Below are 16,539 nucleotides of genomic sequence, written 5' to 3' on the forward strand. Positions count from 1 at the left end.
AAGAAACCCCATTCTAGGCAAAGAGAATGGTATGGACAAAGGCAGAGAAGCATGGATACATGCAGCAGACGTGGAAGCTCACTGGTAGTCCCATGTTTCTGTAGACAGAGCACTGGGATTGGAAGAAATGAGGCTGGATGGGTAAGCAGAAGCCAGATGATGAGAGGCATTATATGTCATGATAAGGAGTTTGAGTTTTTACTCCAGACAGTATGTAACCATTTAAGAGTCCAAAGCAGGGACCTGGAAAGATCATATTTGTGTTTTGGGATGATCACTCTGCAGTCACAGTAGAGTGTGGATTAGAAAGAGACAGGCATATAGGCCAAGAGACCCAGCAGGAAGCTGTTATATTAGTCCAGATGAAAGGCTAAGGGGCCTGAACCCAACTAGTGTTCACAGGGATGAAGGGAGGTAGATTGATGTAAAAGAAATCAGAAGGCTGAATTTGTATGTAAGGGCCAAAGAGGCAGAAGGGGAGTGAGGAGAGAGTGGCTTCACCAAAGGCAGGGGAGGGGACTGTGTGATGGAGGTTGGAGTGGTCAGCAATACTAAATCCTCTGGGGGGTGAAGGAGAACCCGAGGGTCCTTTGATGTAGTAATGCACAGGTTGCTGATGACTGCTTTACAGAGGACAGGTCCTTTCTTTAGGCCCTAGAGATACAATGACAAGCATGATATGGCCTTGCTTTCATGAGATTTAAAGGATCCATAGGCAATAGTCAACCAATTTCAATGCAGTAGAATGGTGGGGACTGAAATAAAACCACCAAGATTCTGAGTGGATCAGAATGAAGAGATGTTTGTGGGGGGAAACAGAGAGGAATAGATGAAAGAGAAAGTAAAGGAGAGGATACTGGTAAATTTTGCTGAGTAGAAATAATGTGGGGCTTGGAGAAGGAGAGACTTGAGTTTGATTCTTGGCTCAGCCATTTACAGATGTGAGACCATGAGGCAACCTTGGAATTCTTCTGAACATTAGTTTTCTCATCTGCAAAACAGATATAGAGAAGAGGGGCCAGTTAAGAAGAAAGCCAAAGGATGATCCATTAAGTGAGGTATCCCATGGGAACTAGAGGAAAGCTGAATCTTGAGAGAAGGAGGAATCCTCCCCTTCTAATGTATGCTGATCCTTGAACAATGTGAGCCCCCCATGCAGTTTAACATCCACATATAACTTTTGACTCCCCCAAAACTTAACTACTAATATCCTACAGCTGACCAGAAGCCTTACTGATAATGTAAACAATTGATTAACACATATTTTGTAGGTTACATGAATTATATGTTGTATTCTTATAATAAAGTAAGATAGAGAAAAGAAAATGTTATTAATCAAATCATAAGGAAGATAAAACATATTCATTAAGTGGAAGTGGATCATCATAAAGATCTTCGTCTTCATTGCCTGCATGTTGAATAGGCTGGGGAAGAGGAGGGGTTGGTCTTGCTATCTCAGGGGTAGCAGAGGTGAAAGAAAATCCATGTGTAAGTGGACCCATGCTGTTCAAACCCATGCTGTTCAAGGGTCAACAGCAGAAAGAAAGGAGTGCCAAGAGATGCAGAACTTCACAGTTGTGCTGTTTTTCCAGAGACCCTTAGCAGTCGAGGAAAGCTTTCATCCGATTATTGGAAGCATACAGCAGAGAAACAGGAGTGCTGGAGGGAGAGTGACTGGGCTGCCTGATACCCAAGTGTGAGAAAGGCAGAGAAGACAGGAGGGCTCTCAACAATTAAAGAAATATTAAAAGTCTAGAAGTCATCATGATATATAAAAGCAGGGGTAGGGCAGGGAAAGAATAAGGCTGGAAAGAAAGATACAAAAGTACAAGAGTTCAGAGGTGGTGTGTTTCTGTGTGATGATCCAGGGTATGACCATGGTGTTTGTGGCCTGCACTAGATGGAGAATATGTCAGCTGTGCTGAAGGAGACAAAAAAAACATTAAACAAAGATGCTGAGTGCATCATCGACATGAATGAATTGTACCATAATTCCAGAGAATGGTAGGAGTTGGGCAGAGAAGATAGACTGAGCCAAGGTCCTCTGTGCAAATAGGTAAAGAACCTTGAAGCTGTTTGATGACAACAAGGAGGAAAGAAGGGGGCAGAAAATTGGAAAAATAATAATTTTAGGCAACAATAGGGAGCCATTTATAAAAACATATTAACAAAGTATCAATATGTGACTACCCAAGTTTCTGAGAGAAATATTGAGAAGAGAAATTGTGAGTAATTATGTCTTATAACACATAAGCAAATTGAAGGTTTCCTTTTGAGTTTCAAGCTTGGAATTTGAGCACTTTAGTACAGAGGACAGCTATGTGTGTCTCATACCACATAGCAAGAGGTAGCTGGTAGAGTCTGACACTCTCCAAAAAAGGCCAGTGAACAACAGATAAACAGAATAGGAAAACGGTGAAAGTCCCTGGGTAATAATAGTGGAACCATAGAAAAAAAATAAAAAATAATAATAAAAAAAAAAGAAATAAAATAAACCCAAAGACATGAAAATAGAAAAAAAATAAAAAATAAAAAAATAAAAATAATAGTGGAATGGGGACTAGCCTGCTCTCCTTTTCCCTAGGCAAAATCTTAATTATACCTTTAATTTAATCTCTCATATTCCCCAATTATATTCTAAGTTTCCTATCAGTTCCATTTCAAAGTAGCAGCATGTAATGAGTATAGTAGCTATTATGTACAGGGATAAAATATGTTTCTTGATTTTTCTTATGAATACATGCAGTAGGGAACACAAGAGCTGAAGAAACAAGCATGTTTTCAATGTTCATGAGCACAGGAGAATGCAATACCATATAAGTCATCCTGCCCAGACTTGAGTCTTCCAGTGCACAAGGAAGGAAATACACATAGGGCAGTACTTCTAGCCCTGGAGCACCCAGGCTGATGGAGTAGTTATGATCCCTGTCTTTCAAGAACCACTAGAATAGTCAAAGAAGCATGCTCTCCACCCTTAGAGAACAAATAGCCTTCATCTTCAGGGTACTCTTGGTCTAAGGATATACTTGCTACCAGTACCCTGCTGCTCTAACACTCTTTCTCCACTAGACAAAAACATTCAAGCTTCCAAAAGAAACCAAATAAATATTTCTTGATTTAATTCAATGAAATACCATAATCCCAGGGGAAAATATTAGGGAGGCAGAGGGTCACAGTCCTCTCCATTCTGAGGTGACTACTCCTTTCCAGGTCGGGCACTGCTCTCTTCCATAACCACCCAAAGCATCCAGATATGATTTCAAAATACAACAAAATATCTCTGTCCTGTTGTTCTCTATATAGTCCCTGAAGGCCTTGCCTTCACCGTCAATGCTCCTGCCATCATCTAGGAGACTGCTCAGTATGAAGGAAATAGCATGAGTATTAGAGCCCAGTAGATCTGAGTTTAATACCCAGCAGTTGAGCTGCTCAGTGGGCATGATAAGCAAAGAACAAAAGCAGACCTACAGAAGAAAATGTCAGGCACAGCAAGCCCTCTCTAAGCTCTGCTTGCTACTTCACTGCTATAAAGGCTAGGAGAAAGTTTCACAGAACTAGAAGCATTAAACTGAAAAGATCAACTGTGATCTTATCACACTCTCTCCCAGTTTTACCTTTAGAGTACCAGTTAAATTGCCCTAACATCTTCTTAAAGAGAAAACCAGTCTAAGGATATGAACAGTCTAGTCTCCAAGTGACTTGTATCAGTCAGGATCCAGTGGAGAAAACAGAAACTACACTGGGTATTTCAACAGAGAATTTAATGTAGGGAATTAGTTAAATAGGAGGTAGAGATAAGAAAAAGCAAAAGGAAAAATAGCACAAAGGAAATCTTGAGATAACAAAAACGTTGGAAGGAAACAGCTACCATTCCTAGAGATCAGGGAACAAAGGAAGAAGTTGAGAGTATCAGAACCTAGAAGCTTGGAGAAGAGTCTCTGCAGAACTGAAACTCAGACCTCTGAGAAGAATGTGCTGCCAGTATGCTGCTGGCACATCAGGAGCTCAGAGGGAGAGCTATGTAGACTAGGATGCAGATCTCTGAGTAGGGGGTGCTACTTGGCTTAAGAGCCTAGAGCAAAGGCCCCAACAAGCTGGGATGCATACCACTCACTGAAGTGGGGGCTGCCCAGAAGGTGCTGGTGCTTCAAATGGGATACAATGGGCTTGTTCTGGGTGAGCCCAGAGAAGTTGTAAACTGGAACCAATTGCTGTTTTCAGGGTAAAGGTTTGTTATTAGAGTGATACTGACAATAATAATAAGCAAATGGAAAAGAGAAAGTTCCTTTTGCCTTCCTCCTTTCTAATAATCCTCTAGGGTTCATCCCTGCCTGACAAAAGATAAATGCAGTTTGCAGAGTCCTAGCCCCAGTACCAAAGCTGAGTATGAAAGAGTGGATTTGGAGCTGAGAGATAATAGCTCAGGTAAAACAGTGCAGTAAAGTGCTACTCAACAGGAAGAATAGAAATCCACCCCACTTATCAATTCTTTCAATAAATATGAATGGCTTGAACTCCCCACTCAAGAGAGACAGGCTGGCTGAACTGACAAAAAAAAAAAAAAATACAAGCCAAGTGTCTGCTGTCTCCAGGAAACACATCTAATCCACAAGGACTTATTCAGACTCAAGGTGAAGGGATGGAAAACAATATTTCATGTAAATGGAAACCAAATGAAAGCTGGTGTAGCAGTTCTCATAACAGATAACATAGACTTCAAATCAACTAAGTAAGAAAGATAAAGATGGTCATTATATAATGGTAAGGTTAACAATTCAACAAGAAGACATAACAATTCTAAATTATGCACCTAACACAGGTGCACCCAGATTCATAAAGCAAATCCTACTTGATCTAAACAAAATCATAAATAGCAGAACCATAATAGATGTGGACTTTAACACTCCTTTGACAGAACAGGACAGATCCTCCAAAAAGAAAATAAACAAAGAAATGATAAACTTAAGCAGAACTCTAGAATAAATGGGCCTAGCAGACATTTATAGAACATTCTACCCAAAAATCACTGAATATATGTTCTTTTTATCAGGTCATGAGACACTCTCTAAGACTGACCACATCCCACAAAATATGTCTCAACAAATTTAAAAAATAGAAATTATACCATCCATCTTTTGAGACCACAGTGGAATAAAATTAGAAATCAATTCCAACAGAAACACTCATCTCTACACAAAGTCATGGAAACTAAACAACCTATTGCTGAATGATAGGTCAAGGAGGAAATTAAGATGGAAATCAAAAGATTCTTTTAATTAAATAATAAACAGAACATAAGTTGTCAAAATCTGTGGGATACAACTAAAGCAGTCCTGATAGGAAAGTTCATAGCCATAAATGCCTACATCCCAAAGACAGAAAGATCACAAATCAACAATCTAATGAATCATCTCAAGGAACTGGAAAGGGAAGAGCAAACCAATCCTAAACCCAGCAGAAGAAAAGAAATAACCAAGATCAGAGCAGAGATAGTTGAAATCAATAATAATAGAACTACATAGAAGATTAATGAAAGAAAAAGTTGGTTCTTTAAAAAAATAAATAAAATTGACAAGTCTCTCACTAGATAAACTAGAAGTACTAAAGAAAGGACTCTAATAAGCTCAATCAGGAATGAAAAAGGAGAAATCACAACTGATAGCATGTAAGTACAAAATATCATTTCTGAATACTATAAAAATCTCTATGTATATAATCTTGAAAACATGGGGGAAATGGACAAATTCTTTGAAATACACAGCCTTCCTAGGCTCAATCAAGAAGAAATAGAATTCCTGAACAGACCAATATCAAGTACCAAAATTGAAGCAGCAATAAAAAATCTTCTAACAGAAAAATGTCCCGGATCAGGTGGTTTCACACCTAAATTTTACAAGACCTACAAAAAAGAACTGATATCTATCCTTCAGAAATTATTCCATAACATGAACAAGGAAGGAATCCTCCCCAACATGTTTTATGAAGTCAAGATCACCTTGATGATAAAGCCAGGAAAGGACTCAACAAAAAAAGGAAAACTACAGACCCATATCACTTATAAACAGAGATGCAAAAAATTCTCAATAAAATCCTAGCAAACTGAATTCAGCTGCATATGAAAAAAATAATCCACCACAACCAAGTGGGCTTCATCTCAGAGATGCAAGGATGGTTCAACATACACAAATCTATAAATGTAATTCACCACATAAATAGAAATAAAAACAAAGACAATATTATCCTCTCAATAAAGAAAAAGCATTTGACAAAATGCAGCTCCTTATTATGATAAGAACGCTTAACAAAATAGGCATAGATGGAACTTACCTGCAAATTATAAAAGCCATACACAACAAACCCACAGCCAATGTCATACTGAACAGGGAACTATAAACAAATTCAGAATTTGGATATAAAATTAAATATAAAAATCAGTTGTATTTCTGTATGTTAACAACAAACTATGCAAAAAGGAAATTAATAAAACAATCCAATTTACAATAGCATTGAAAAGAATAAAGTACTTAGGAACAAACTTAATCAATAAGGTGAAAGATTTCTACACCAAATGCCACAAATCAATAATGATAAAAATTAAAGTAGACACAGTAAATGAAAGGACATCTCACATTCATGGTTTAGAAGACTTGCTATTGTTAAAATGCCCATACTAACCAATGTATCTACAGATTCAAAACAATTCCTATCAAAATCCCAATTACATGTTTTATAGAAATAGAAAAATGATTCTAAAATTTATATAGAACCTCAAAAGACCCTAAATAGCCAAAGTAATCCCTGAGAAACAAAAACAAAATTGGAGGCATCACACTTCCTGTTTCAAAACATATTACAAAGCTATAGTAACTAAAATAGTATAGTATTGACATAAAAATAGACACATAGACCAATGAAACAGAATAGAAACCCCAGAAATAAACTCATGCATATACAGCCAAATTATCTTTGATAAGAGTGCCAAGAATACACAATAAGGAAAAAACAGTCTCTTAAACAAATGGTATGGGAAAATTAGATATTCTCATGCTAAAGAATGAAATTGGACTCTTATCTTATACCATACACAAAAATCAACTCAGAATGGATCAAAGGTTTAAAATTAAGACCTGTAATTATAAAACTCCTGGAAGAAAACATGAGTGAAATTCATACATTGGAATGTTACCACCAACAAAATAAACTATAGTTACATACAACATAAATGAATTTTGCAAACATAATATTGATTTTTGTCATGTTTTTCTAAATCTCTTTAGGATATAATAGACTGTTTAAAATCCCCCTAAATACAATAATTTGGGGTTTATAATTAATGTAGAAAAACATATGGCAATGATAACATAAACACTGATGGGAGAAATGAAAGTGTCCTGTAAGGATTCCATACTATCTGAGAAGTGGCATAATATTACTTGAAGATAGACTGTGTTAAATTAAAGATGTGTACTATAAACCCTAAAACAACCACTAAAATAATACAACAAAGGAACAGCTAATAAACCAACAAAGGAGATAAAATAGAATCATAAAAAAATCCAAAGGAGGCAGAAAAAGTGGGAAAAAAAGAGCTTTTTCAGTCCTGCTCTTTCCAAATTTCAGAGGACAAATTGGTGGTGTCCCTGGAGAAGCCAGCCCTTGCCTCTGTGGTCCCCAGGTTTTCACAGCAGAGTGCACATTGCACTCACCTCCTGCCCTAGATTCTGGGCCACCCAGACTAGGGAAGTAAATCCCTCACCACCCTTGGCATGCAGGTACATGTGTAGGCACACATACATGTGCATACACACTCTCTCACACACACACACACATATACTTCCCCTAAATTAGGCTTCTGTCTTAACCCCTGGGATCTCCCAATGTCACCCAAGTGTCTTTTCCTGACTTTGGGTAACCCCTAAGTGTCCATGTAACCCCCAAATGCAAGAGCCCCTTCCAGCTGAGCCCCAGGTCATCCAATGAGTAATACTAGTTTATGCCTGTCTGTGCCCCTGTTTGAGTCTGATCTAAAACCTGATTTGCTCTCTCTGGGCCTCTAATGGCTTCTTTATAAAATGAGGGAAAGACCTTAGTAGAGGTGACTGCTCTGTGAGAATTAACCAAGAGCCATAAAGATGAAAATGTAAGTGCACTGTCACCTCCACCCAGCCTTCTCCCTGGGGCCCTTTCAAAGGGACAGGCAAGTTCTTCTGAGTTTTTCTTTGTTTCTCCTTTGAGTCCCTAGAAATGACTCCCGTCTGGGAATCTCCTCAGGCTCCTCCCCTGGAGCCACAGGTCTAATTATCCACCCTTCTCCCTCAGCCTCATAGATCAGTGCCTTGGAGCTGGGCACTGACCTCTGGCCTTACCTCTTCAGAGGGGAAACCAAAGCCACTGCAGGCTGCAACCCAATCGGAGACCACTCCAGCCTACCATGGTGAGGAGACAAGAGATTTATGGGGCATTTGGAGGCAGGTAAACCTGAGATTGGAACTGAACTCCACCTTTCACCATTGACAAACCTTAGTTCATATCCCAGCCCTATCATTTAATACCTATAACACTTTAAGAACATTCTAAACTGTAACCCAGCCACAAAAAAAAAAAAAAAAAAAAAAAAGAACATTAGTTAACTTCTCTAAATCTGCATGCCTCGTTCTATAAACTGGGTTAATAAATAGCACATTCAGCCCTCTGTAACTGTGGGTCCCGCATTGGTGGATTCAACCAATTGCAGATCAAAAATACTCGAAAACAAATTAAAATACAATAAAAAATAATATAAGGGCCCGGTGAGGTGGCTTATGTCTGTAATCCTAGCACTCTGCAAGGCCAAGGTGGGAAGATAGCTTGAGCTCAGGAGTACAAGAATAGCCTGAGTAAGAGTGAGACCTTGTCCCTACTAAAAATAAAAAAATTAGCCAGGCATTATGGTACCTACGTATAGTCACAGCTACTCAGGAGGCTGAGGCAGGAGGATCACTTGATCCCAGGAGTTTTAGATAGCAGTGAACTATTATGAGGCCACTGCACTCTACCCAGGGCAACAGAGCAAGACTCTGTCTTGAAAATAAATAAATAAATAAAACAAATTTTAAAAGTACAGTATAACAACTACTTACAAAGCATTTACATTGTATTAGGTATTATAAGTAATCTAGAGATGATTTAAAGTATACAGGAGGATGTATGTAGGTTTATGCAAAGTCTGTGCCTTTTTTATTGATACATAATAATTGCATATATTTATGGGGCACATGGTGATGTTTCAATATATAAAATGTATAGTGATCAGATATAAGTAATTAGCATATCCATCATCACAAACATTTATCATTTATTTCTTTGTGCTAAGAACATTTAATATCCTTCTTCTAGCTATTTGAAACTATAATATATTATTGTTGACTACAGTCATCCTACAATGCTTTAGAACACCAGAATTTATTCTTCCTATCTGGTTGTAATTTTGTAACCTTTAACAAACCTCTCCCTAACCCTCGCTTCCCTCTACCCTTCTCAGCCTCTAGTATCTGCTATTCTACCTTTTACTTCTATGAGATCAACTTTTCTTTAGCTTCCATATATGAAAAAGAACATGCAGTGTTTAACTTTCTATTCCTGCCTTATTTCACTTATATTATTCTCCAGTTCCACCCATGTTGAACATCAGGATTTCATTCTTTTTATGACTGAATAGTATTCTGTTGTGTATATATACCACATTTTATTTATTCATTCATCTGTTGTTAGACAATTGGGTTGATTCCATATATTGGCTATTTTGAAAAATGCTGCAGTAAACATAGGTGTGAAGATGCCTCATCGATATACTGATTTTCTTTCCTTTGTGTAAATGCCCAGTAGTGGGATTCCTGGATTATGTGGTAGTTTTTTGAGAAACCTCCATATCGTTCTTCATAGTGGCTGTACTAGTTTACATTCCCACCAACAATGTGTAAGAGTTCCCTTTTCTCTGCATCCTCACTTGCATTTAAAGTTTTTGTTTTTTTAATAATAGCCATCCTATCTGAGGGGTATGATACATCATTGTGGCTTTAACTTGTATTTCCCTAATGATTAGTGACATTGAACAGTTTTTCACACATTTGGGGGGAGGGCATTTGTATGTCTTCTTTTGAGAAATGTCTGTTCAGAGATCATTTGCCTATTTTTTTTTTTTTTTACTTTTTGCATTTAAATTTTATTTTTGCCTATTTTTTAATAAGATTGTTTGGGGTTTTTTGCTTTTGAGATATTTCAGTTCCTTCTACACTCTAAATATTAACCTCCTGGCAGATGAATAGTTTGCAAATATTTTTCCCATTCTGTAGGTTGTCTTTTCACCCTGAAGATTATTTCCTTTGCTGTGCAGCAGCTTTTTAGTTTGACATAATCCCATTTATTTATTTTTGCTTTTGTTGCCTATGCTTTTGAGGTCTTATTAATAAAATCTTTATCCATATCAATGTCCTTGAAGCATATCCCCTATGTTTTCTTCTAGTAGTCTTATAATCTAGGGTCTTACATTAAGGTCTGTAATCCATCTTGAGTTGATTTTTGTATAGGGTGAGAGGTAGGGGTCTAGTTCCATTCTTCTGTATGTGTATCTAGTTTTCCCAGCACCATTTTCTATAAGGGACTTGAGCATCTGTAGATTTTGTTATTCATGGAGGGTACTGCAACTAATCCTCCACAATACTGAGGAACAACTATATTTGTCTCTTATGGTTGCTGTGAGTATTAAAGAGATACCACATGAAACACACTTAAAACCATGTCTGGCATGTAGTAAGTACTTAATAAATGCTAACTCAAAGTTGCTGCTAAGATTAAGAATGCTTGAAGCCTGTCCAATGCTGCCTCATTTGTGGGGTATGAGGGATGTAAAGGGAAAAGTCCTAGAAGACCTATAACTTGGTCATCCTGAAGTTGTTATAAGAATGTACTCTGGGCCAGGCCCGGTGGCTCATACCTGTGATCCCAGCACTTTGGGGAACCAATGCAAGAGGATTGATTGAAGCCAGGAGTTGAAGAACAGCCCACACAACTTAGCGAGACCCATCTTTACAAAAAAGTTTTACAAATTTAGCCAGACATGGTGATGCATGCCTGTAGTCCTAGCTACTCAGGGAGGCTAAGGTGGGAGCATTGCTTGAGCCCAGGAGTTTGAGATACCAATGAGCTGTAATCAATCATCTGCCACTGTACTCTAGCCTGGGTAACAGAGTAAAGCCCTATTGCTAAAAAAAAAAAAAAAAAATAGGACAGGCAGTGGCTCACGCCTGTGATTCCAGTACTTTGGGAGGCTAATGTAGGAGGACTCCTTGAGGTCAGTATCTTGAGATCAGCCTGGCAACATAGCAAGACCCCATCTCTAAATTTTTTGTTTGTTTAAATTAGCTGGGTGTGGCAGCACATGCTTGTAGTCCCAGCTGCTCAGGAGGCTGAGGCATAGGATTGCTTGAGCCCAGGGGTTAGAGGCTGTAGTGAGCTATGTTAGCACCACTGCACTCCAGCCTGGGCGACAGAATGAGACCCTATCTAAAAAAATAAGTAAGTAGGCCGGGCACAGTGGCTCACGCCTGTAATCCTAGCACTCTGGGAGGCCGAGATGGGTGATTGCTCAAGGTCAGGAGTTCAAAACCAGCCTGAGCAAGAGCAAGACCCTGTCTCTACTAAAAATAGAAAGAAATTAACTGGCCAACTAAAAAGATATATATAAAAAAATAATTAGCTGGGCATGGTGGTACATGCCTGTAGTCAGCTACTCGGGAGACTGAGGCAGAAGGATTGCTTGAGCCCAGGAGTTTGAAGTTGCTGTGAGCTAGACTGATGCCATGGCACTCTAGCCTGGGCAATAGAGCAAGGATCTGTTTCAAAAAAAAAAAAAGAAACAAAGAAATTTACTACTGCCATTTTGCTATTTGTTTCATGGTTGTCTTGTTGGTCCTCTTATCCTTTCTTACTTCCTTCCTGTCTTACTTTGTATAAAAGTGACTTTCTCTGGTAGTATGTTTGAATTTCTTGCTTTTTATTTTTTGTGCATCTATTATAGGTTTTTGCTTGACTTTGACTACAAAGAAAAGGAAAAAAACCAAACAAGCAAAGAGAAAACTAAAAAACTTTATACTCTAACTCCATTCCCCATGCTTTTTCACTTTTTGTTGCCTCTATTTATATATTTTTATATTGTCTATGTCTTAAAAGCTGTTGTAGTTATTATTTTTGATAGATGTCTTTTAGTCTTCCTTCTAAAGATCTGAGTAGTTTACACACTGCAATTACAGTGTTAGAGTATTCTGTATTTGTCTGTGTACTTACTATTACCAGTGAGTTTTATACTTATCCTTTGCCCCAATCTCTCTCTCTGCATTGTCTTTAAGGCCAATAACTCTTAGATTTGCCCTTTTGATCTATTTTCTAGATCTGGTAGATATGCTTCATTCTTTTTAATTCTTCATTACCTTTTCTCATCTGATTGTATATTTTCATATATCCTATCTTCAAGCTCACTAATTTTTTCTTCTGCTTGATCAATTCTGCTGTTAAGAGACTCTAATGCATTTTTCAGCTTGTCAATTGAATTTTTCAGCTCCAGAATTTCTGCTTTTTTTATTATTATTCAATCTCTTTGTTAAATTTCTCTGATAGGATTCTGATCCTTTGGTATTATAATGAAATTCATTAAGCATCCTCAAGACAGATTATTTTAAATTCCCTTGTCTGAAAGGTTACATATCTCTATCACCCCAGGGTTGGTCACTGGTGCCTTAAGTAGTCTGATGAGGTCATGTTTCCCTGGATGTTCTTGGTGTTTGTGGACACTTATCGATGTCTGCACATTGAAGAGTTAGGTATTTATTCTAATCTTCACAATCTGGGCTTGTTTGTACCCATTCTTCTTGAGAGGGCTTTCCATGAATTCAAGGGGGATTGAGCATTGTGACCTAAGTCTGCAGCTATTTCAGTACTAGGGGATGCCGTAAGCCCAGGAACTCTGTGACCCTTGCAGACTCTTAGATACACAGACTTGGTGGACTTGGGTAAGTTAAGGGAGAATTCCCTAGGTTACCAGGTAAAGTCTCCCACTATCTTTCCTCTCTTCCCCTAATCAGAAGTCATTATCCATGCTGGGCTGCCTGGAGTTGGCGGAGGGGTGATGTGGGCACTCCCATGGTCACCACAGCTGGCACTGCAGAGGGTTGCACCTGAAGCCATGCAAATCAGCACAGCACTAGGGCTTGCCCAAGGCCCATGGCCACTACTTCCTGACTGCCACTGATGTTTATTCAAGGCCCAAGACCACTTCAGTCAGCAGGTGGTGAATCCTGCTGGGACTGGGTCCATCCCATCAGGACAACAGATTCCCTTTTGGACCAGGGTGGGTCTAGAAATGCCATCCAGTAGCAAAGCCCTGGAATGAGGGCCTTTAGGAATCTGCTGGTGCTTATTATTTACTGTAAATGTAGTACCCAAATTGCAAGACTCAGTTCCCTGAACTCTCTCCCTTTCCTCCCCCCAAATGGAAGAAATTATTCCTGGATCTGCTTTGCCCAGAGTTGACACAGGCACTCCCTCAGCCAGCACAGCTGGTATTTCACTGTATCACACCCCAAGTCCACTGCCTCCAAGACCAGTTCAGCACCAGGGCTTGCACTTGGTCTGCAGTCTTTGTGGGCTGACTGCCATTCAAATTTATTCCAGACCTCAGCCACTTTAGTCAGCTGATGGTGAAGCAGGTTGTGACTTGGGTTCCTCCAGCTGAGGTGGGAATTGTCCTCTGGCCCAGGACTGGTCTAAATGCTCCCTCTGTACCACTGGCAGAATTCTGCCCTGGGTGTCTTCCGCTGTGACAGGACAGCACTGAGTTCTAATGCGAAGTTCCACATTCACTTTTCTCTTTCCCAAGCACAGATTCTCTCTCCATGTTCCACTGCCTAGGGTTGGCATCTGCAATGCCTCTTTCCTTGATGTTATGTTCAAACTAGGTACTGTGATTGCTCACCTAATTTTTTGGTTTTATGAAGGTGCTTCCTTACATGATGGTTGTTCAATTTGGTGTTCCTGCAAGTGGATGGTTGGTGAAGGGTTCTAATAGGCCAACTTGCTCCACCTCCTCTGACCTCTTCCCTCTTTCTGTTTCTCTTTTTTTTTTTTTTTTTTTTTTTGTGGAGACAGAGTGTCACTCGGCGTCCTGGGCAGAGTGCAGTGAGGGCGGGTCACCACAAGCTCCAGGTCCCGGGCTGTGAGCGATCCTTCTGCCTCAGCCTCCCAGGTAGCTGGGACTACAGGCGCTTGCCAGAGCACCCGGCTGTTTTGTTGGTTTTGTGTATTTTTTTTTTGCCTTTTTTACTTTTTTTTTTTAGATTTAGAGACGGGGTCTGACTGTGCTCAGGCAGTGTTCAGGCTGGTGTCAAACCCCTGAAGCAGCAGCTATCCACCCGTCTTGGCCTCCCAGAAAGCTAGGACGACAGGCGTGAGCCACCCCGCCCGGCCATCTTCCCTCTTTCTTATTTCACCTCTGACCACTGCTCATTTTTCCCTATCATATATCACACCTACTTTTCTTCATAATCTTTTACTCAGCAATCAAATATCTGGAATAATAAGTATCTTATAAGTTTACATTTCACACACATAAGGCCAAGAGCTCCTTGAGTACAAGAATGTCTTGTTCATCTTTGTAGCTCCCACAACACCAGGCATAGTACCTGTGTGTGCCTCAAAGGAATACATACATGAAGAGGTGGATTTTCATCACAAACTCCTCAGGTCCTAAAATAGAAATGGGCTTTTTTTTTTTTTCCATTTTGTTCTAACAGCCTCTAATCTCTACTCCTGGTGCCAGCTCAGGGCCAAAGCTAATGGGTGAGGATGGAAATACCAGCACCTTCAACATCTCCTACACCAACTTCTTCCTGGTGGGTTTCCCTGGATTACAAGAGTGGAGGTCCCTCCTGGTCCTGCCTCTTACCTTCCTCTATGTGACCATCATCTCTGCCAATGCCCTGGTCATCCACACGGTAGTTGCCCAGCGAAACCTACATCAGCCCATGTATGTGCTCATTGCTCTGCTCCTGGCTGTCAACATTTGTGCTGCCACAGCTGTAATGCCTAAAATGCTGGAGGGCTTTGTGCATTATGCTAACCCCATATCACTGCATGGCTGCCTGGCCCAGATGTTCTTTATCTACTTCACCCTCCTTCTGGATTACAACCTCCTTCTGGCCATGGCCCTGGACCGTTATGTTGCCATCTGCCACCCACTCCGCTATACTGACCTGATGACCTCCCGCCTGCTGGGCCTGCTGGCCATTCTTGCCCTGACACGGAGCCTGGGAGTGGCAGTGCCCTTGGTGGTGCTAACTGCACAAGCTCAATTCTGCCAGACAGGAGTGATTCAACACTTCACTTGTGAGTACATTGCACTACTGAGCATAGCTTGTGGAGACCTGACTTTCAACAGCCGGTTGGGGCTGGTTATGCGGTTGGTCACTGTGATCTTTGATCTAACCCTACTTGGGACCTCCTACACTCGCATCATTTATGCTGCCTTTCAGATCTCTTCTGGGGGAGCCCGAGCCAAGGCCTTGCATACATGTGGCTCCCACTTGCTGGTCATCCTCACCATCTACCTCTCTGGTCTTTCCACTTCCATTGTATTCCGAGTAGCCAAGACTGTGTCTCAGGATGTCCAGAATCTTCTTAGTGCCATATACTTGCTGCTCCCAGGAGCCTTGAATCCTGTCATTTATGGGGTGAGGACTAAGGAGATCCGGCAACATGTAGAAAAGATGTTCTGTGGAAAAGAATCAGCCCAGAATGTTAGGGAGAAACCAAAGAGGCTGCAGAACATGAGAGTGGAAAGGAAATTGGCACCATAAGAGAACTTTATCAACATGAGAAATTGGGGATGTGACTTCTGGGAACAAGAGATAAGCAGGCAGTATTCAGGGATAGGCCAGAATTTCCTGAGCAGACTATAGGCTCAACAGCAGGCCCATTGTTGGTCAATTATTGCTTGTTGAATTCTTAGAATGTTCTGTTTTCACTTCAGTAATAAAATTGCTTTTACCTATTTATCCTTCTTAGTTTTTTCTGTCCTCTTTCCCTTAACGCCTGTGAAAGCCCCAATTAATGTCTGGATGTATGGAGCTTCACTAAGAAGCAGGTCCTGCACAGGTGACCCCACTCTGGTAGACACCCAGACCAGGTCTTCTCCTGGGTCCCAGCATACTGGCCTAAAGACCAGACTAAGCCCTACCTTGGGGAGCCCAAACTGAGCAAAATACATAGATCAAACCCTGAAGCCTCCATGCTGATTTCAGGTATATAAACAGGGTCTTTCCCTGGGGCCCAAGTCAGACCCAAAGACCAGACTAGTCCCTGATCTGGGACCCAGACCCAAATCTGGACCAAACCCATAGGTCAGGCCATTCTTCCCATGGCAGCGAGTGTGAGCTATCTATCTAAAAGTTACCTCCTGTCTAAAAGACTTCCACAACTCTCTATCATCTGTTGAAGGGCGTGTCCTTCAGC

The 16,539-nt window shown here is 40.3% G+C and overlaps 1 protein-coding gene across 1 annotated transcript; it reads left to right on the forward strand.

Annotated features, from left to right (window-relative positions):
* The first annotated feature begins 14,864 nt into the window (after positions 1–14,864).
* LOC105860315 (olfactory receptor 52Z1P-like) lies at positions 14,865–15,884 on the forward strand. Its single transcript, XM_076001401.1, has one exon. It carries the CDS (start codon positions 14,865–14,867, stop codon positions 15,882–15,884), a length of 1,020 nt encoding a protein of 339 aa, XP_075857516.1.
* Positions 15,885–16,539: the final 655 nt, after the last annotated feature.

This window comes from Microcebus murinus, chromosome 4 (assembly GCF_040939455.1).
Source record: "Microcebus murinus isolate Inina chromosome 4, M.murinus_Inina_mat1.0, whole genome shotgun sequence".
Taxonomy (NCBI): Eukaryota; Metazoa; Chordata; class Mammalia; order Primates; family Cheirogaleidae; genus Microcebus; species Microcebus murinus.

Coding starts and splice junctions, on each gene's coding strand:
- LOC105860315 (XM_076001401.1), top strand. CDS start 14,865: ATGGGTGAGGATGGAAATACCAGCACCTTCAACATCTCCTACACCAAC.